The sequence below is a fragment of the Aricia agestis genome, chromosome Z, assembly GCF_905147365.1.
Source record: "Aricia agestis chromosome Z, ilAriAges1.1, whole genome shotgun sequence".
NCBI classification, from domain to species: domain Eukaryota; kingdom Metazoa; phylum Arthropoda; class Insecta; order Lepidoptera; family Lycaenidae; genus Aricia; species Aricia agestis.
In genome coordinates this window covers 19,410,655-19,433,036 of record NC_056428.1, presented here as the reverse complement: position 1 = coordinate 19,433,036, position 22,382 = coordinate 19,410,655, and the positions used below count along the sequence as shown (strand labels likewise).

At 36.6% G+C, this 22,382-nt stretch overlaps 1 protein-coding gene and 1 pseudogene across 1 annotated transcript; both read left to right on the top strand.

Annotated features, from left to right (window-relative positions):
* Window positions 1–14,539: 14,539 nt before the first annotated feature.
* Window positions 14,540–16,464, top strand: LOC121739549 (annotated as a pseudogene).
* Window positions 16,465–17,844: 1,380 nt separating this feature from the next.
* On the top strand, window positions 17,845–19,774 carry LOC121739324. The gene is made up of 2 exons (XM_042131715.1): window positions 17,845–18,563; window positions 18,600–19,774. The coding sequence occupies exons 1-2, from the start codon at window positions 17,928–17,930 to the stop codon at window positions 19,296–19,298; spliced, it is 1,335 nt and encodes a 444-aa protein (XP_041987649.1). The 5' UTR covers window positions 17,845–17,927; the 3' UTR covers window positions 19,299–19,774.
* The last annotated feature ends 2,608 nt before the right edge of the window (window positions 19,775–22,382 follow it).

Here is a 22,382-nt window from a genome sequence, read left to right as displayed (position 1 = left end):
TACCTGGTTCAAAATATTTAGGATCTTTTCTCGCCTACTAAGTTGTCAGGACTGTTGTACCCATACCTAAAATAATTATAATATTGTTATTCTTGTTATTAGTAATAATAAAATAAGAGATTTAACAGATATGTCCTTAACACGAGAAATATTTTCATGAAAGTTGTTATGTAAAACACGTATCTTTCACATATTTTATTTTTAATTTATTTTTGAACGTTTGTGTATTATTATCCTTTTTATCTGCACTTTTAAGATTGCTCAACATTAAGAAATACACATACTCCTTTTAAGAATGTATAGGAATTGTACTACTGTTATTATTACTAGATTTCATCTAGGTAACTGTGTTAAAAAATTATTTTACATTACTAGGGAAATTCCTTTATCTTAAGTTGTAAAATTAACTTTACATATTATTATGTAGACTTTAATTATATGAAATTAAGTTTTTATTGAAGACTGATTTAACTTCTAAATTTAGTTGAAATTTTGTATTTCAAAATAAATTGTACTATTGTTAAAACTAATGTACATAATATACATAATAATAACTCATTACTTACTGTAAGCAATCATGTTTATTTGATTATTTCGTGCAAAAACTACCACGTTTGGAAAACTTTAGAAAAATATAATATACACTTAAATAATGTATAATTTAGCAAATATAGACACTTATCACAGCCAAAAAAAGTTCTTGATGAATTTGAAACGATTAGGAGTGAATTTATAATGAATACGATAGAGAAGTATATACTGCACCTAGAGTAAGTAAATAGGTAGAGTAGCATTGCAGGAGGGGACTGGGCGACGTTTAGGACTTGTGAAAACTGAGGACAATATCTAGAGGGTTTTAGCTGGTTTAAATAACAACCAGTACGTTACAAAAAATATTGACCAATTTTTTTACTCAATATTGTTTTTCGAAAAAAATTGTTGCTAAAACAGAATTTTGTTGCTCTAAATTAATTAACAAAAAAGTTTAGAAACAGTAACGTATTTAGTTTTTAAATTTGATTCTTACGATATCGATAATAACGTCATTAATTTTTTAACCCCCGAATATTGAAAATCTGTCGTAGATCAGTTTATAATATTTTTGAGCATTGTCCTCGTCTTCTTAATTGTTATTTTCTATGCTCAAAAAAGCTAAGACTTTTCTAGTGGATATTATAATGATTAGTATACTTAAATACTTATTATTGTTCAAAGCGAGTCGCCCTTACACCCCAAGTGCGCAAACAAATTCTAAATCACATTAAAATTAAATTAGTCTAATTAAATTATTGAAGCAGTAAACATAATTTAGAGAAAGTTAATATTTACTGTAGTTATCAAAAAGGTTCATCAATTATGTATCTCATGTTAGAAAGATGCCCTTTAGATTGGAACGTGACTAAGTATAGTGTAATACTACTCAAAACTAGATACACACGTAGCAGAAAAACGAAATATCATAATTATTAAGAAACATATTATACAAAAATATTCCCTAGTTTAACAACAAAGCGTAAAATTCTAAACCATTTTTGCTTTGTTTTTTGAAGTAAATTCGCATTAATATGATATTTTTAATGAAAAAAATTGTTTTTTAACATAAAAGCTTCGTGTATCTAGTTTTGGTATGATATCGAATTTTGTGCAAGTGACAATGTCCTGACTGAATTTCGGAACAAGCGTTCTACATGCCAATTAATCGCTTATCGGTGACTGATTTCGTTGGCTGGAATGGTATTAAAAATACTAAGGGCCTTAGGCCTACTACGAAACCGTTTTGAGACTCAAACAATAGGACGAGAATGTCGCGTCCTGCTCTAACAACGTTATTTCACGTTTGTTAGAGTTGGACGCAATATTCTCGTACGATTTTTTTTTCGGTCTCAAAACCGTTTCGTGGCACGGGCCCTGACTTCCCACTCACAGCTATGTCATCGTAACTTTTTTGAATACCGAAATATATGATATAGAATGTTAAGAAACTGTTGAAACTTATATAATAATCGGCCAAGTGCGAGTCGAACTCACACGCGAAGGGTTCTGTACCATTATAGAGCAAAATCAGGCCAAATTTTGTGGTTTTGTATGGGAGCCCCCTTATTTTTTATTTTATTTTAATATTATAATTAAATATTAAAGTACACATATAACTAAGGACTTTGAGAAAAAATCAAGTACCTATCTGTTGCCATTATTGATATTTTATATATGATATGAGCAAAAAAAGTAAAAAGAAAATCACGTTGGTTGTATGGGAGCCCTCCTTAAATATTAATTTTATTTTGTTTTTAGTATCTGTTGTTGTAGCGTCAACAGATATACATAATCTGTGAAAATTTCAACTTTCTCGCTATTACCGTTCTTGAGTTACAGCCTGGAGACAGACAGACAGACGGACAGACAACGAAGTCTTAATAATAGGGTCTCGTTTTTTCCCTTTGGGTACGGAACCCTTAAAACAATTACAGCTTCAAAATGGGACGTTTAACTTTTTGATATTCGGAAAAGTTTACGATTACTTAGCTGTCCACAAGTTACACACTTAAGCCCGTCACAGACTTAGCTATAATATATATTAATATATTTATAGCTCGGCATATTAAGATATATTTTCTATACTAATTTTGCGCGTACTCAGCTATAATATATATTTCTGTGGCATGTGGATTTAGTATAGAAAATATGTCTAGCTATAAATATATTAATATATATTATAGTTTAAGTCTGTGACGGGCTTTATGATCGTAATTTCCGTGAACCATACAGTGCCAGTTATTTTTCCTAGCGAAGGAACTCTCTCATAGAAATTCCGAAAAAATATAATTCGTATAATTATTCAAAAGTAATTGGTTATAGATATTAGATATACGTTGTCGAAATATCGATTGCATGGATTTTTTATGGGAATACTTTTAATGTGTCGAAGTTGTAATTGGTAGATTTTACAATCGATGTCGCTGTATCTGTGTATTTTTACGAACATATTTTTACTTGTGATATAACAAGTCAAGCGGGATATATTAATCGTCACTTGCAAGTATTTAAATGCCTTCAACGTTGAATTATTCCAAATTTTAAGGTCTGCAAAGAGCACACTGTATAAAATAGTACACGCTAAGATCAAATCCGTAGGTACTTATGTTGTAAATGGGAATGTGCGTCTGTCTGTTGACACTTTCACTTTATCCGCTGAACGGATGCGATGACATAGAGAAGATATTAAATAATTTTAAATTTTAACCAAAAGTCGTTCCCTTTTAAAAAGAACACGAATTGAGCTGCGTGCAACACCTTGTTTCTAGTATAATGACCTATAAGTATTTGTTTAGAGCAACTGTTAACTGTGAAATACCTAACATGGTGTTAGTTTTTGATATATAGTTTATTATGAAATATTTTATATTATTATGTTTTTCAATGTCCCTAGAGCTCATATTTCCAAATTGTCAGTAAATATTTTTGTTTTAGAAAACTGATAATAATTGTCAACTTAATAAAGGACAAAAAAGTTTATTTTCAGTATTGTCGATTTTTGTACTTACTTTGTGAAGGTTCAAGGGGACAGTTGAGACTTTAATTACTTTATGGTGTAGTAGCTAGAATTATTTCTAATCTATGTTCCATTATAAATGTGCCAAATCGATGTAAATTCATAGGACATAAGCTTTTTTTCTTATTGATAATAAAATAAAGAGATTGCTCTTGATTTTATTATCTTGTAATTATGGCATCCAATGGATGATTATGGCATCCAATAAGATAATGTAATTGTATTATCTTATTGGATGCCATAATCTTAAAGATTGCTTAAACTTTTTTTCACCTTTTTTCTGTTTATTTTTTTTTATCCTGTAACACTTCAGTTATCGACACAAATGCCCTCATTGTAATATAACTCTAAACAGTAGGTACATGAGGCAAAACCAGTGACGTCATCTTGTGACGAAACAAGATTGGGATATATTCCGTAAATAAAACGTCACGTTCACATCAAAATTGAGTTCTGCCTTTCTTAACAAAGGTTTGTTAGCAAGACAGCTTTTCTATATTTTAACACTAAAAACGAAATCTGCCAAATGCCTTTTAATTAAGTGTGTTTTATGTTACGAAAATATTAGAACACCCTAAGATGGGCTTAAGACTTTATCGATTTTCGTTTCCGTTCGTCTCCGTTCGGACGCTATGTGGCTCGGTACAAGTTGAGAAATTAACGCTTTACTTTCAGCGAGGTTAGACTGAGGTTTAGTTTTACAAGATTTAACGGTCAGTGCTGATTTTAGTAACATAAATGTGAATGATGTACGAAGAAATATAAACTTATATTCCTGCTTTCAACACTCACGCACTAAATCGAGCGAGTAGTGACAAGTGGAACGAACCATATTAGGCAAATTTAAAAAGTTTAAATCGGCATGAGGAACAAAATTTTTTGTGATTACTATCAGGCAAATTTTTCGTAAGTAGCTTCGTTTTGATAAGACTAACAACAATATCCTCTGTGGAAATTCTCGAAAGTGGTAGCTAACAGAGATAGAAAGGATTTCATACTTTGAATTGATGGTCCTAAAATATGGATTGTTTTATTTGTAGGACAAGGTGACTCTTAAATCAGCTGGTTCCGTTTTAGGGTTCTGTAATCAACAAAACTTGGTTGACTACTGTACCCTGAAACGGAACCCTAACCAGCTGAATTTTTGTCACCAAGTCAAAGTATGAAATCCTTTCTATCTCTGTTAGCTACCACTTTCGAGATATTTGAAAATAAAAATGTTGTTCGTCATATCAAAATGTAGCTACTCACAAAAAAATAGCTTTTTAGTAATCACAAAAAATTAAGTTCTAGGGCCCATCTAAAAAAAACATATTCAGTGCCCTTAAAAATATTATAATTATTAGAAACGCCAAAACTTGTTTATTGCGGCGGAACCGTACATTTTTTTCGGGATAAAACGTATCCTATGTCCTTTCCCGGGACTCAAAGTATCTCCATGCCCAGCAAAATCCGTCCAGCGGTTTGGGCGTGAAGAGATAACAGACAGACAGACAGACACACTTTCGCATTTATAATATTATTATTAATATTAATTATTATAAATCGAACGCAGTACATTGATAATGCTATCTACTGCAGTAGGTGCTTATATTGTTTTTTTTTGTACTTTCCTAACATTAGGGATCTTTGTATCTATTCTGTGGTATTAGTTAAAATTATAAGATTTAGGACCGGACTAAAATAAACAATAATAATACCCAACCAGATCGTGAGAATTGAAAGTCCTCTTTCATCTTAGTTATTCGAAGTCTCGACCTAACAAGATGATAATTTTTAACAAGTCCGTACTATGAAACGTTAACAAATATCACATTTTAACGAGTTGATAAAATTTAACAAAATAGTATTTGCATAATATTTACATTCTGAATTTGGCGCATTTAACTTTAAGCTCGTTTATTTTTAATATTTACCTACTGTGATAGTTTAATTATGTTAATATTGTAATGTAGTGTAAATTTATTATGTCAAATATTTTGTTTGTTCGGTGGTAAATATTTTATTAACGTTAAATTTTTGTTCATAAAATATCACTTGTTTTATGCAATATATTTGATGAATTAATTATATATTTATGCCTTTAATCAAGAAACTATAATATCTGTATTGTTATTAACTCATAAAATATTTTTATGAATAGAAAAATATAGCAATATGAATGTACTTACTTAATATTAACTACTTACTGTAATTGCAACATTTTTTATTCGTTTTTTAATTATATTTTAAAGTGTCGGCGCCGACGGTCAGCGTGAGGTCAGCAATAAAATCAGCCTAAAAAGCATTTATTCGGTTCTTTTTTCTGATAGTGAAAAAAAGTATGTGTGATGAATGTGATGATGTTGCTCAAACGGATAAGTTTAAATGTTTATTGTAGTAAAATGTACGAAATTTAGTTCTGTGATCCAATTAATATTATATGATCATGAATCGGTGTTTTATTTGAACCCTCTGATCGTGATAAAATTATTATTTGTACATGTTATAAACGTGTATAATTAACAATCAGCTAATGATTTTTTTCTATTTATCCATGTACTAATATACTAATATTAATATAAATGCGAAAGTGTGTCTGTCTGTCTGTCTGTTACCTCTTCACGCCCAAATCGCTAAACCGTTTATAGCTATAGAGATACTTTCGAGTCCCAGGAAAGGGACTCAAAGTACCCTTATTTATAACCTATCATACTTTTGGCGCAACGGAGTTACGGACGTAATCTAGAATATTATAAAAAGGTTATTCTCTATAAGATAAAATAATATAAAGAACAATAAACGGCCAAGTGCGAGTTAGACTCGAGCACGAAGGGTTCTCTAAAAATTGTGATTTTGTATGGGGGCTAATTTATACAATTGGCGAAAGTCATAATTATATACATCCCCCCCCCCCCCCGCGCTTTTGGGGATAGGGAAGTTTAGGAATTTTTTGATCAAACTTAGATTACCTACATACCAAATTTCAGCTTCCTAACACTACAGGACGTTGCCAAAAGTTAAAAAAAATAAAATGTTGACGAAATCAGTGTATTTTAGATATCAATAAAATCTGAAGTATACGAGCAATTCGATTGAGACTTTGTATGTTTAATTAGTCTATTATTGACATTATAAGGATGCTGTTAAGCATTCGTGTCCTAACCCACAAAAAATTACGTATTGAGTTATGAATGCAGTTATGTTTTTTAGTTGATTTAGAACAAGACTACGTTCATAATTTAACAACAAAAAAAATTGTGGGTTAGTACACAAGTGCTTAACAGCGACCATTATTATCCTGAAAATGTGAACTATCTGGTACATCTTAAGCCCTATGAGGGTTCAACAAACAACGAAATATTTCAAGAAAAGGTAGGTGCGCTTCGCTTGGCTCGTATTGGCGGGGGCACTACTTACCCCAGATTCTGTCAAAAAGCCTTAAAACTGGACATTATTCAGTATTGCGTCACTGTGAGCTGAAACTTTTACTACGAGTAATATAGTAAATATTTTACTAGTAATACTCACAGTATGTACTTAGAACCATTCAACCAACTGTAAAGTACATTGTACTTAGTAGGAAATTTGAAACACCTATTAATCCTCTAAGCGCCTTATAAACTACTTCATCGGTAAAGGGCTAATTACACATACCGAGTAGAGTGGCAAGACACTAACGAGACAGTCTGTCTTTCCATAGTAAAAGGAGGGGAAGTAAGTTATCTTCATACAAAGGCACCGCGCGCGGCTTGGATGTGTGCGCCATAGTATCAATGCGTCGTCGCCACGTACGGCACACAACAAAATCTCGGCGGTACCAGCCTCTAAAACTCGCCGAGATTTTGTTGTGTGCCGTACGTGGCGACGCATTGATACTATGGCGCACACATACAAGCCGCGCGCGGTGCCTTTGTATGAAGATAACTTACTTCCTCTCTTTTTACTATGGTCTCGCACTGTCGCGCCAGTCGCCACTATCTCGCCACGGACTCAGCGCTCTACTTAGGTACGTGGCAACTATTTAGTAATCTATGACTCACACTTTTGTTCGTGGGAGAGCCATGTTTCGGCACGAATGGGCCGGCTCGACCGGAGAAATACCACGGGCTCACAGAAAACTGGCGTAAAACAGCGCTTGTGCTGTGTTTCGCCGAGTGAGTGAGTTTACCGGTGGCCCAAGCCCTACCCTTTTCTCTTCCCTACCCTCTCCTATTTCCTTCCCTACCCTCTCCTATTTCCTTCCCTAACCTCCTCTACTCCCTTCCCTACCCTTCCCTATTACCCTATTCCCTCTTAAAATGCCGGCAACGCACCTGCAGCTCTTCTGATTCTGCGAGTGTCCATGGGCGACGGAAGTTGCTTTCCATCAGGTGACCCGTTTGCTCGTTTGTCCCCTTATTTCATATTTTAAAAACTCTACTCGGTACGTGTAGTCAGTCATATCCTATCTGAAGAATGAGTTTAATTGCTGCTGTGCTACGAATAATTAATTATTATAGTTTTTTTATTGAGATACTATTAGACAATGCTTACATGGCCAGTCTGAGATCAGCCAAGTCCCAGAGACAATTATAGTCAATATTATTTTTTACAAAATATAGGTAGTAGTTCTAATGTCGTTGAAACTAAGGTCGAATTTCGACCATTGGGCGATCTCTAGTTAGTAATAATACTTCTTTACGCGAGCGAAGCCGCAGGCAAAAGCTAGTATACTAGTATAATAAATAATATTAATAATATCTAATAAAGAGCTAGTATAATATATAATAATTATAACCCAGCCTTTATATTGCATTAAAGAAGAATCAAAAGCGCTAATGATGTTCGCCCTTGGAGGGTCTGCACGTGGGTTGCATAAAGCTTAATTAGATCGGTACAAAACTTATTAAAGCTTACGTTAAAGTTTTAATAAACAGCTCCTTTCTAGCTCCAGTCAAGGCCAAGAGCACAGTATAGTATATTTCATACAGTAGTTTATCTACATATTTGATCACAAACGACGCAAATAGACGCGTAACTACAGATACATTAAGAGCAAAATCATATAACATAATGTGAAGGACCGAATAAACGGGATACTGCATTGTTTTGCTCTTCACAAGGGACCACACTAATCAGCGAATAAAAGTGTGATTTCAGATAAAAGAGCAAAATAGTGCCTGACACATCGGTCTTAAAAAAGCGGACGACGGTGGCCGGTTTCATTAAACCAGGCCATCAGGACTGATTTTATAGTGCCCACGTGTGTCGGACACGAAAGCACTGTCTCTTTCCTTACTCTAATAAGTCTCAACCCAGTGGGACGGATAAACGACAAGACTGGTTATAGATCAGACGTAAACTGACTTTTTACTTGATCAAACGACAATTAATGGATAATCTTATTGTCAGGTTAAAAGTCAGCTTAAAAGTCAGTCAGCAGACATAACATCTAACGCGGCAATCGAACCCACGATCTCCTAGTCAAGAGTCTCTAAACAGTATGAGAGTACAAAACGAGCAAGATAATAAGTAGTAAATAAGTATCCTTGCAGAATCTTAGAGTTACTCAACTGTATTTATATTGTGTCAAGGGTATCGGTTGACTGAGGATCTTATGTTTTACTGGGAAATGCATAAGTCGAGAAATTAGTTCCAGGAATTTCAGTTCAAGGTTAGAACTTAGAACCACTTCGTAATATTACCGAAGGCCGAAGCAGGCCAAGTGCATCGTGCGTTCACATTTATTTTACCTTAAGAAAAAATATATTTTGAACGACATAATATTCTGGTAACATAAAGGATCATACAGACTATGCTATAATATCGCGGCCTGCAAGCTAGAAGACGTTTATTAAGAGAAATTAGATGTAACTTGTGCAGTATTAGGAGTTTTGGAATAATTAAAAGGAGTACTTTAAACTTTCATGGAGACAATTTTATGATTTTAAGTTTTAAAGATCTTTTCTTCTTTACAAAAAAACGCCTTCCATTTCTATACGCCCTTCTGGCTTGAAGCCCGCGGTATAATAGGATATAGTATTGCTCATAGCGCAACAATATAGCACAAAGTGATAGTACTTTACGGAATTGGTTCCCAACCAGTGGTTTTAGGAGCCTAAATAATAATTTATGGAAATATTGGTGCTCACTCATCTACTAAAATAATAATTTATGGTACTATTGATACTCATCTACTATCTATCATATTAGGTATCTATACAATCTAATATATAAAATTCTCGTGTCACAGAGTTTATGCGCGAACTTCTCCTGCCTCCAAAACAGCTCAACAAAATTTTGTATGTATATTCGCTAACAAATATATAAGTAGGAGATTGGTCGCGTTATGTCAAACTCAAATTTTGATGCTAGATTTTCAAAAAATATCCTTGATCATTGGCTAAATTTTTATATTTGCATGTTTCACACACAGAATAAGCCGCTATAAGGAAAAAAGGATCAAAATGTTTTATTCCAATTACCTCGGGAATTGCTGGAGTCAATTTATTTTCTCACTTTTTGCCATCAGATTCTGGTAGACCTTAAATTGACATATTATTATCACATAAATCGACCAAATAAATGATGTAGGTCCGTCAACTGCCTAGGAATCAATTTCCTCGATGGTACATACATCATATTATACAATTATTACATTTCATATCATATACATTACAAACCTATTCTCAGGCCTAAGCCTGAAAATAGGTTTTTACCTACTTTTTATATTGATACCAGAAATCATTTATACGGCAAAACAACATTTTCCGGGACAGCTTGTATCATAATATCTAGCTCGTTTAAAATCACGTGCAGTCCAGGCTAAATTGGTCCCAAGAAACCACATTTGTCACAGCACACGCCAAATTGATCCTAAAGTGTTTTCCAATATTTTACATTATAGCTGGATCAAGAATCCAGAATAAACTAGCTATAGATCTGTGGCTCAGTAGACTGATGATCATCGAAATGTTTGGCTACTTCCTGAAGTGCTAGAAAGCTGAAAGGTATGTAATGTAAGTTTAGTATACAACCAACAAAAAAAATCATAAGCTCATAACTTTCGCCCCCCATCCCCTAAAAGGGGGGTTGGAAGTTTATAATATATAAAATTCCAGAGTAAATAAACGAATTTTGGCGCAACGGATTTGCTGGCGCCATCTAGCAGGTAACTTAGAAAATAATAATTATTATGTATGCAGTGTATTAAACTGTCCAAGATCCTGTGCCAGGCAAAGACAAGATGACTTTGTTGTTCAGGGTTTGGAACTTTTTTTAGCTTGTACTATAATATTATGTTCCTTGTATAGAGATATTTGTATAAATAGCAGCGCTGAAAGGCTTACAATAGCTTTGTCCACACCGTGCCTGCGTTATAGCGCAGTCAACATCGCCCGTGAGGCATGCCCGCGACTCATGCCCGCCACGCATGCCCTCTGACCGTATCCAAAACTTCGAAAATGATAATATTGGCGTTGCGTTCCTTGACGCATTCAATTATTGAATGCGCCAATATGAAAGTTGATGACGAAAATTGAAGATGAAAGTGCACAGTGTGGACATAGCTTTTTGACTTCATTATTTTTATGAGAAGTCATGATTTTTTCCATACAAAAATACTCTTTCACAGTGGACTCTAGTCTCTACACAAGGAAAATATGCATAATATGTTTTGATACACGTAAAAAATTACAAATTAGTTACGAGCGATTAATTATTCTATACAATAATTGTTTAAACTCTAATCGCGAATTTCCGCGGCGGAAGTTCGGCTTGGTTCCGCCTGCAATGTATTTTAAATTACCGATGACACACCATGCCGAAATTCCGTCGCGTTATATTGTATGAGTTTGACATTGCTGACGTAATCATGCGGAATTTCCGCCGTAGAAATTCGGCATAGTGTGTTTAGACAGTAGGCCGCACTTAGAAAAAAATTTAATGATAATCAAACTTCAATTTAACGAAGAGTTTGACACATAATGTATGGGGATTGGGGCTTATACCTAAATCTACATTTAATTACATTAATTATCTATTATGTATCTAATAAAATTTAATAATCGTCTCTGATTACGGCAGTTAGGCAGACTTATTGCTTACGCGATATATTAGGCCGGGGAAAAAGTTTCTTAGCATTTTATATAAAAATTCAGAAGGTTTTTTGATATAGTTGATTTACAATTGACTAAAGTATATAGGTGCCATTTTGTTCTATAACTTTTTGCCATCTTGTCGGTAGGGACATGATCCCATTGCTATAAAAATTTTGGGGCTTCTGATGAAAACAGTGGTTTTGGCAGTCCTCTTGTAATGTCAACCTGACACTGCCTGAGGAATTCTGCAGCGACCGAAATTTTTTATTAATCTACATAATATAACACACAACCTATGTGCCAAATTTCATAACTCTAGGACTATTGGAAGTGTCCTCTGAAGTTCGTAGATGAACCGACTCACGCTTGACCGATTTCTTAAACTTCTAAATTTTTTGTTATTCTACATAATATAACACACGATCTGTGTGCCAAATTTCATAACGCTAGGACAATTGGAAGTGGCCTAGAGATTTTGATTACCGATCCGTGAGTGAGTGAGTGAGTGCCAAATTGAGCTATTTTTACAGGGACAAATTTCAGGATCTACTGAAACTATACCTATGAAATTGGGTATACTGCTTAAGTACAGTAACTGGTATATTTTATGTTTGCACTCGCAATAGACACTGAGCTACCAGGTGGGTCAAAAGTGCGTCGAAACGGTTCGTGTAAATAGTGCACGGCATGCGCATTCGCGTGGTCTGCAGTGGAACTTGGCCTGCGCACTTCCGTGCGCTTTGATACGCGTCGAATTGAAAACCTCCTTTTTTAAGTCTTTTTAAAAATATTTTTCTAGAGTAACATTGTTTGTTTGCTCGAGTCTCTTTGAAATAAAAGTAGTTAAAGTTTCAAAATTAACAGTATTCTCAAAAATAATAATTATGAATAGAGGGCGGATTTAGTTGCAACCGTGATGGGTGCAACCAAATCCTTTTCAACTGTTTTGTGGCTTTTCATACATTTAACTATGGTTTTTAATATTTACAAACTAGATAACCCGTGAACTTTTTGAACGTGTTTTATTTTGCCAATACTTAGACCTTTTTTATCATAGACAATTTCAAAATTTCAAGTCCTTTCCTACAAATTACGTAGGAAAGGACTTTTTAAACTTCTTAAAGAAATAGGTGAGCCGTGAGGATCGATGTGGGCGAACATAATCGCGCGGAATTACCGGTAATTTGAGCGGAAACAGCAGCTCTTATTTAGCTCTTTGAACAAAACCAGAGACGCTAGACTCTATCGCTACTTTATAGAATCGCCGATCACAATGTGTACGACCGATTCGAACGTCAATCCTTAAAACCATCAAAATATGAGACCGTCAAAATGAACAACTTTTTCTATGAGAACAATGCTGGGAACTCAAAAAATCCGTCGTCATACCCATACAAATTATTGCCGATCCGGGCAATTTGTATGGGTATGAAGACGGCATCTTCGGCTTTCGGCTACAAGCGATCGGTCGCTAATGTTCACGAGTTTCATACCTAAACCACAGATTGATAATAGTACAAGTACTTACCTAAACGTGCACTGGAGAGAGTTGAGTAAGAGGGGAGGCATTCAATCGCAGTTCACTCGCTCATATTTTGTTTTTAATTTTTATCTCACCTTCAATAATATTGTGAGATACTCGTTAAAATCACGAATTCGAGTCTAGTATTTTCTTAATCTGCTACCGAGCAAAAATGTTTGAAAAATCATGTTTGTTGTATGGGAAAATATTACATTAATTTGTTTATAGTATTTGTTGTTATAGCGGCGACGGAAATACATAATATTATGTGAAAATTTCAACTCTCTAGCTATTACCGACAACCTGAGTTACAGCCTGGAGACAGACGAACAGGCGGACGGACAGACATCGAAGTCTCAGTACTTAATAGGGTCCCGTTTTTACCCTTTGGGTACGGAAGTCTAAATAAAAACCCTATGCCTAATTTTAAATTAAAAAAGTTTTAACCTTTAAAATAGGTAACAACCCTAGTGACGACAAAACGCAAAAATTTCAAACACACTTCAGTCGTTAGTTCTATCTATTGTGTTTTTGCCGTAGTTCTGAATTCTGATTATTTTCTCAATTTCAGGACTAATACCGACTAGCGCCATCTGTTTTATATTCAGGTTAGAAATTATTATAAGACATTTACACAGTTCCACACTAGATGGCGCTTATTCAACAAGCGTTCCGTGTTATTTTTTTCATTGACAGATGTCGTTTTACTAATAATTTAGAAGCTTTGTTCTTCTACTCCTCACTAGATGGCTCTTTTTGTAATAGATATTACCAGCTTCAACGCTAGGTGGCGTTTCGTAAATAGTGTATTTTCATTTTTCGTAAATGGGACCAGTCATGTACAGTATATTGTTATTATATATCTCGCTTCATGGATTAAAGCCCCCCAGATTTTTTTTCTATTTTTTTATATTTATAGGGGAGTATTGCCGCACAGTGGAACATTAATTACCTACTTAAATGTAATTATGTAATTCAAAATTTTGCCCAATCATACATTATCTGCCAAACTCCTCATTTTCATGTCTCTGACTTCTAAGTACGGCGGTATAAGCCCGGGCGCGCACTAGCGGCCAAACCGCAGCCGCGGCCTTTTTAAGAACGTGGGCTGCGGCGCTGCTGGTAAAGGAGAACCAAGAATTAAGTTTCTTGAGGAGAACTGTCAAAAATGGCGTTTTTGTATGATGACAGCGTTAGTTCCTTTTTTCGCCACGTGCATTTAAAGCCTTATCGAGCACTATGGCTATGGTTAAATATGGCGTCTTGATGGCGTCCACTTTTAACTTTAACCAAAGATTTGACATTTTGCATTGTAGTTAGATAAAGTTATAGTTAAAGTTACAGTTATAGTTAAAGTAAGTTGGTGCAAATGAAATCGTATGGTTTGAAACCGCCATAGACCACGCGCACCTGGCCGCACGGCGGCCAGCGCGGCGGCCAAACCACACACCATACTTTCGATGGCCGCGTGCGCGCCCTGGCTAAGTCTCAGTGCAAGCCGTATTAAGGCGATACCGCGAATGGCTCAATATATCAGTTTTGGTTCCTTAGATCTTACTCAGTTACTTGGATAACTGTGGTAATTCTAGAGCTAATACATGCAATCAGAACTCTGACCAGCAATGGGATGAGTGCTTTTATTAGATCAAAACCAATCGACGGAGGGCCTCGCGTCCTAAGTCGTTTATTTTGATGAATCTGGATAACTTTTGCCGATCGCATGGTCCAGTACCGGCGACGCATCTTTCAAATGTCTGCCTTATCAACTTTCGATGGTAGTTTCTGTGACTACCATGGTTGTCACGGGTAACGGGGAATCAGGGTTCGATTCCGGAGAGGGAGCCTGAGAAACGGCTACCACATCCAAGGAAGGCAGCAGGCGCGCAAATTACCCACTCCCGGCACGGGGAGGTAGTGACGAAAAATAACGATACGGGACTCTTACGAGGCCTCGTAATCGGAATGAGTACACTTTAAATATTTTAACGAGGAACAATTGGAGGGCAAGTCTGGTGCCAGCAGCCGCGGTAATTCCAGCTCCAATAGCGTATACTAAAATTGTTGCGGTTAAAAAGCTCGTAGTTGCATTTGTGCGCCGCGCTGTCGGTGCACCGCATCCGCGGTGATACTGACACGTTTGCGGAGCATATCGTCGGTGAGCCGACGGTAAAACGTCGGTTCAATATCAAAATCCTATCGCGGTGCTCTTCAGTGAGTGTCGAGGTGGGCCGACAATTTTACTTTGAACAAATTAGAGTGCTCAAAGCGGGCTCAAAATGCCGCTTGAATATTTCGTGCATGGAATAATAGAATATGATCTCGGTTCTATTTTGTTGGTTTTCAGAACTCCGAGGTAATGATTAATAGGGATAACTGGGGGCATTCGTATTGCGACGTTAGAGGTGAAATTCTTGGATCGTCGCAAGACGAACATCAGCGAAAGCATTTGCCAAAGGTGTTTTCATCAATCAAGAACGAAAGTTAGAGGTTCGAAGGCGATTAGATACCGCCCTAGTTCTAACCGTAAATATGTCATCTAGCGATCCGCCGACGTTAATACAATGGCTCGGCGGGCAGCTTCCGGGAAACCAAAGATTTTGGACTCCGGGGGGAGTATGGTTGCAAAGCTGAAACTTAAAGGAATTGACGGAAGGGCACCACCAGGAGTGGAGCCTGCGGCTTAATTTGACTCAACACGGGAAATCTCACCAGGCCCGGACACCGGAAGGATTGACAGATTAACAGCTCTTTCTTGATTCGGTGGGTGGTGGTGCATGGCCGTTCTTAGTTGGTGGAGCGATTTGTCTGGTTAATTCCGGTAACGAACGAGACTCTAGCCTGCTAAATAGGCGTCGCCATTTAGGTGTGCGCGACTTCGGTCGCGCAACTCACTGGCGACGTATTAAAATTCTTCTTAGAGGGACCGGCGGCTTCGAGCCGCACGAGATTGAGCAATAACAGGTCTGTGATGCCCTTAGATGTCCTGGGCCGCACGCGCGCTACACTGAAGGAATCAGCATGTTCTCCCTGGCCTAGAGGCCCGGGCAACCCGTTGAAACTCCTTCGTGCTGGGGATTGGGGTTTGCAATTATCCCCCATAAACGAGGAATTCCTAGTAAGCGCGAGTCATAAGCTCGCGTTGATTACGTCCCTGCCCTTTGTACATACCGCCCGTCGCTACTACCGATTGAATGATTTAGTGAGGTCTTCGGACCGACACGCGGTGGCTTCACGGCCGTCGGCGTTGCTGAGAAGTTGACCAAACTTGATCATTTAGAGGAAGTAAAAGTCGTAACAAGGTTTCCGTAGGGGAACCTGCGGAAGGATCATTATCGTATGATGTTGTTGTGTTATTCAATTAACGCGACGATAATATTATACCATAAACAATCGAATCGAACTGAACAACATTTTTTTCTCGCTACGACGGAGTCGAACTTGAACGCTCGAGTTGACCCCTACGCGCTAGTGCGCTAGTACCTGTACACACACTGTCACGTTCGCGTCACGTTGACTGGCAAGAATCCGCGCCACGAGTGTCCAATGAACAGACGGTGGATCGCGTGCAGCGAAAGTCAGTGTGCTAGTGCGGGGGGTGTAAGCTCGTCGCGCGTCCGTCGGTTGGCGTAAATACAACATTATAACAGAGGGCGGTAAACGAATGTCCACGTTTGACCTTAACACGTCCGTGGTCTGTTTGTTTCATATTTAATTTATTTTTCACACCCAGTGACATGTTTTTTATAATATAAACCATTACCCTGGACGGTGGATCACTTGGCTCGCGGGTCGATGAAGAACGCAGTTAACTGCGCGTCATAGTGTGAACTGCAGTTAATTATTTAAGTTTGTAACTCTCTAATGTTAAATAAAATAGGGTATAGTAGGATAAAAGCGCGTCTAAAATCGATAAATTTGTTATTTTAGAAGCTCTCCGTCGGCACAAAGTCGCCGAAACGGCTACAGAAAACGGGATAAAGACCGTGGTTAGCAACTGGTTCCGCTTCTCCAAAGATAGAGATGGAGGTCAAGAAAGCAGACGCAGGACAATTGAGCCAACTTCTATCCAGCAATAATCAACGTTACACAGGGCTGTCAACTAGAAATAAGAAAAGACATTTAGCCTTAAAGATACAAGAAATATCTGTAGAGTTAAACGGGCTCAGTGGGGAAACTAGTCCACCTAATCAACCATATACTGTAGATGTTGGTAACAGTAATTTTACTCGTGAATCAAACTATACAAATAATATGCTCGGTGACAGTGACGATGACGTCACTATCAATGTTAATTTGCCAAACAGTCCCCTTCTGTTTGACACAAATGACAGTGTTTTAAAATCATTTCTAGTTTCTTGGTCTAAACCAATGATATTCTATGTTACTAACGTAACTAGATTGGAAGTTTACGGTAGCAACGCGTTGCCACTTCGAAGATGCCTGCAGGCATATCTCACATACATAATGACATAACGAATATATGACTTGACATTGTCTTTTGAACAAAAAAGTGGTTACGCATTTCTGAGAATCTTTTGTAAGACATTGCTACTCTAGTATTTTAGAAACTCATTGGTCTAAACGGTACAATATTTCACACTCCGCACTCAATCATCTACTGGAAGGATTGCAAGTATACCATCCAAGTTTGCCAAAAGATGCTCGCGTTTTGTTACAGACACCAAGGAGTATTAATGTTGTCCTATGTGCAGGAGGCTCGTATGTGTATTTTGGGCTTGAAAATCAGTTAAAAAAAAGAGCTTCTGCTGGTTTATGTTCAAATTACTATCCTCTGATGCAAAGAAAACTGTCACAATTTGGAAGTACTTTTTACATAACTATAACTCTTAATGTTGATGGTTTACCAGTGCATTCCAGTAGCAGCAATTCATTTTGGCCTATTTTAAGCATTTTAGATCAGTCCATTGATAAAGAACCAATTATTGTAGGAATTTATTATGGCTCTTCAAAACCTAACGATGCCAATGATTATCTTAGACCTTTTGTCGATGAATGTCTCCATTTAGAAAAGCATGGGTTGGTTGTTAATGGACAACATTATAACTTCCGAGTGAGTTGCATAATAGCAGATGCACCAGCGCGATCTTTTTTGAAAAGTATTAAGTCATTCAATTCACTGTATGGGTGTGAGAAATGCGAGCAAGAAGGTACATATCTGGGGAGGACTGTTTGGTTATACACATCAGATATGCGCCTTAGAACTGATGCTGGATTTTCAAATCAATTGTATGGCGACGAGCACCAGCAATCAAAAAGTATACTATCTGAACTTGATGTAGGGTTAATAACCCAAGTACCTTTAGATTACATGCACTTGGTGTGTCTGGGGGTTGTAAAAAAACTGATAAGGTGTTGGTTAGAAAATGGACCAAAAAAATGCAGAATGCCTGCTTCGAAAATAGGCGAAATATCAGAACGTTTACGGGTGATACGGGATAAATATCCCACTGAATTTTCCAGACGTCCTAGACCTATCAATATGTTCAAATATTGGAAAGCTACGGAGTTCAGAGCTTTCATTTTGTATTTAGGCCCTGTTGTTTTACGTGGTGTGTTAAGCAAAACACTGTACGCGCATTTTCTTTTATTGCACTGTGCAATTTACATATTATGCACTGCAAATATTTGTAAACATGATGAATGGCGACAGTACGCCGGCGACTTGCTACATTGTTTTGTTCTATACATGTCAGATTTGTACAGCAACGAATTTCTTGTATATAACGTCCACAATCTGCTCCATTTGGCAGATGACGCATATAACTTTGGCCATCTTGATAACTTTTCGGCATTTCCCTTTGAGAATTTTATGTCTAAAATAAAGAACATGGTTCGTGGTCATAACATGCCATTAGAGCAGGTTGCTAAAAGAATGGGTGAGAATTGTAACTCTGAAAAAAAGAATATTACTAAAAGAAAACCTATTAAAGAACAAAATGGACAGATAAGAAAAATACATTACAATGATTACGTTATTGGTACCTCACAAAGAGATTCCTGTTTTGTTACTTCAAATGGTGATATTGTTATTGTTAAATCTATTGTGGAAACTGATGTAAGTTCCTATACTTTGAGGTGCAACTGCTTTGTAAACAAAACTGATTTTTACAAAGAACCCATTCATAGCAGCAAGTTGGGTATATAATATATGGTCAGTAATTGCGTACAAAGCGTGAATCTTAGTCCTTCTGATATAAGTAGAAAATGTTTACTACTGCCCAGTTTCAATAATGACGAACAATTCATCTGTTTCCCTTTCGTTAGCATGGTGTTGCACCACTAACAATACGGTTAGTGGTGCAACACCATGCAGCAAGAGATTGTAATGCATCAACATTACAATCTCTTGCTTACTTTCTGCTGTATCAGTTTCTTCATTTGTCTCCTGTCTGGCTAAAAAGGTATTATGCTAGGGTCACTTTCATTGACCAGTTGCAAATAAGAGATAATATTTTGTTTATGCCTGTCCTATCTTCAGTGCCTTTATATCTCTAGGCGTCAGAGGAAATTATTCCTTTGGCCACTATTTGTTTAGTATGTCTACTTGGTTTAATTGTAGTTTATGACTTCGAAGTTTTTATACTTAGGCATAATAATTCAAATAAATTACTGTAACCATTATATTTTTTGTTTTTTTTTTTTAAATACATTTGTTTATGTGTGAGGCCAAGTTGTATTGTCAATCGACTATTAATTTAATTCGTAATGAAGCATTTTGTCAATTTATTTACTTTCTCTTTAATTGTATGTAGGACTAACGTAATGCTTATAATGTGGGGCCAACTTTATTTTCAGAACCATAGCCTCACTGCAGGTTAAAGGTTGGGTTACAATACAGAGCACAATACCGGACCACAGCATTTTGTATGGGATGACAGCAATGTCCGGTATTATGATCCAACCCTTAACCTGCAGTGGGAATATGGTTCTGAACATAAAGTTGGCCCCACATTATGAGCATTACGTTAGCCCTACATACAATTTCTTCGATAGGCCCTACGTCAATGAACAATGTTGGCCTTACACATATTAATTTTCAGTTGGCCCTTCGTTAAACCATATCTAGTAGGCCCTACGTGGGACTATGCAGAGTAAGCCCAACGTGGAACCATATCTAGTAGGCCCTACGTGGGACTATCCAGTAGGCCCAACGTGGAACCATATCTAGTAGGCCCTACGTGGGACTATCCAGTAGGCCCAACGTAGAACCATATCTAGCAGGCCCTACGTGGGCCAACCATTAGGCCATCGTTGGCCGCCATCGTAGGCTGCTTTGCAATCAGGTGTGCCAAATCTAACTGTTGGCCAACCGAGCCAATAACCGAGGCCCAACCATGGACCAATGTAAATGTGCTATTAGGGTAATGTCTGAAATGGCTGGAGCGATTTTGACGGAACTTTTTATGCACATAGCTGATGTAGTAAGGAATAACTTAGGCTACTTTTTAACCGACTTCCAAAAAGGTGGAGGATATATTTTACTTTTTTTATAAAGGAACCTTAAAAAGGGGATTTTTTCCTCTTTTTTATTATCTTTGTTATCACATTTTGCTGACGCGAACGAGGTCGCGGGCAACAGCTAGTTTGTCAATAAAATATGCCATACATCATGACATTAAAAAATCGGATACCGGTGTCGGGACACATTGTATACAGTGTTGCCAACTATTCAAAAAGTTTTCCCCCTAAAGCAACTTCAAAACCCACTAAATTTCAACAAAAACTCCCCAAAAAAATCAAAATATTTAAAATTTCTTGCGGTATGTTCTACTAAGCGCTCAAAACGCTGAAATACACCTTCAACAGGCCAAACAAACAAACAGGCCGGCAGTTTTTAAATACTTCAATCTTTTTTTTTTTGTTCATTACATACAATGACAACAAATATAATAATCTGTCAGCCTACTGTCAGCTGGTACGACTCAAAAGACTATAGCGACATGTGCTTTGTGCCGTGTGCGGCAGTTCCATCTTAAAGGTGGCTTTCGGATCTATGCCACGAGCGACCGCGACCGGCAAAAAATCAAATATAATGCTACTTTATGATATAGAATTTAGGTATCATTTTCTACTGACATTCACGTGGCGACCTATATATAGCCTATGTCATAAAGTGGTATTTCGTTTGAATTTTCGTCCGTCGCGGTCGCTCGCGGCAAAGTTCCGAGCCACGTTAAGGTTGTTATTAAAAAAATATTCCATTCTTCAAAATTTCTATCCCCAAAATATTTTACCCCCTAAACAACCCACTAAATTTATTTTTTCCCACTAAATTTAGTGGGAAATCCCCATAGTTGGCAACACTGATTGTATATTAACATTGGATTCAGAATTTCAAGCTCTATCGTTTAGAAGTTATTACAATAATTTTCTTATGAAGGGTCAGATTAGTAACTACTCTGACCCTTCATAAGAAGATTGTAATAACTTCTAAGCTATCCGACTTTAGACCATATTTAAGTAAAGGAAGTTATGTCTGTCAAGAAAGTGAAGAAATTAAAAAGTGGCAACATCGTAGTGTCATCCCTTTCAAATCAATCTAAGAAAAAAGGGATGACACTACGATGTTGCCACTTTTTAATTTCTTCACTATCTTGACAGACTTAAAAAATATAATGAAAACCTCCTCTATCTTTTTCAAATAAAAAAGGACCAGTAATGCGCTAGATTCACAAAAAGCCATTAAATGCATTTTTTCCTTAAACTTTGGTTTTTCTGTTTATTTTCACGATATTTATAACAGTGTAAGCGTAGTCCACAAGTATAGCTTTCAATTATAATAAAGAACTTTTAGGGTTAGGGTTTAAATTATATTTCTACTGGGCGTGGACCGTGGTTTTATTTTAATAAAATAAAAAAATATTATACTTATCAAAAATATTATTTTGGCAATAGGAAATTTGGCATTTGAATGCAAAAAATATCGTTGACATAGTGATGTGCCAACTCGGAAAAAACTCGATTTAACCCGAGTTAAAATTCACGTACAGTCTGTCAAGAAAGTGAAAAAATTTAAAAGTGGCAACATCGTAGTGTCATCCCTTTTTTCTTAGATTGATTTGAAAGGGATGACACTACGATGTTGCCACTTTTTAATTCCTTGACTTTCTTGACAGACTTAAAAAATATAATGAAAACCTCCTCTATCTTTTCTAAATAAAAAAGGACCAGTTTAATGCGCTAGATTTTTCACAAAAAGCCATTTTATGCATTTTTTCCTTAAACTTTG

Excerpts from the sequence above, each read along its gene's own strand:
- LOC121739324 (XM_042131715.1), top strand. The coding sequence starts at position 17,928 with ATGCAAAGAAAACTGTCACAATTTGGAAGTACTTTTTACATAACTATA. Across the intron at positions 18,564-18,599 it reads CTTCGAAAATAGGCGAAATA|ACTGAATTTTCCAGACGTCC; the intron begins TCAGAACGTTTA and ends GATAAATATCCC.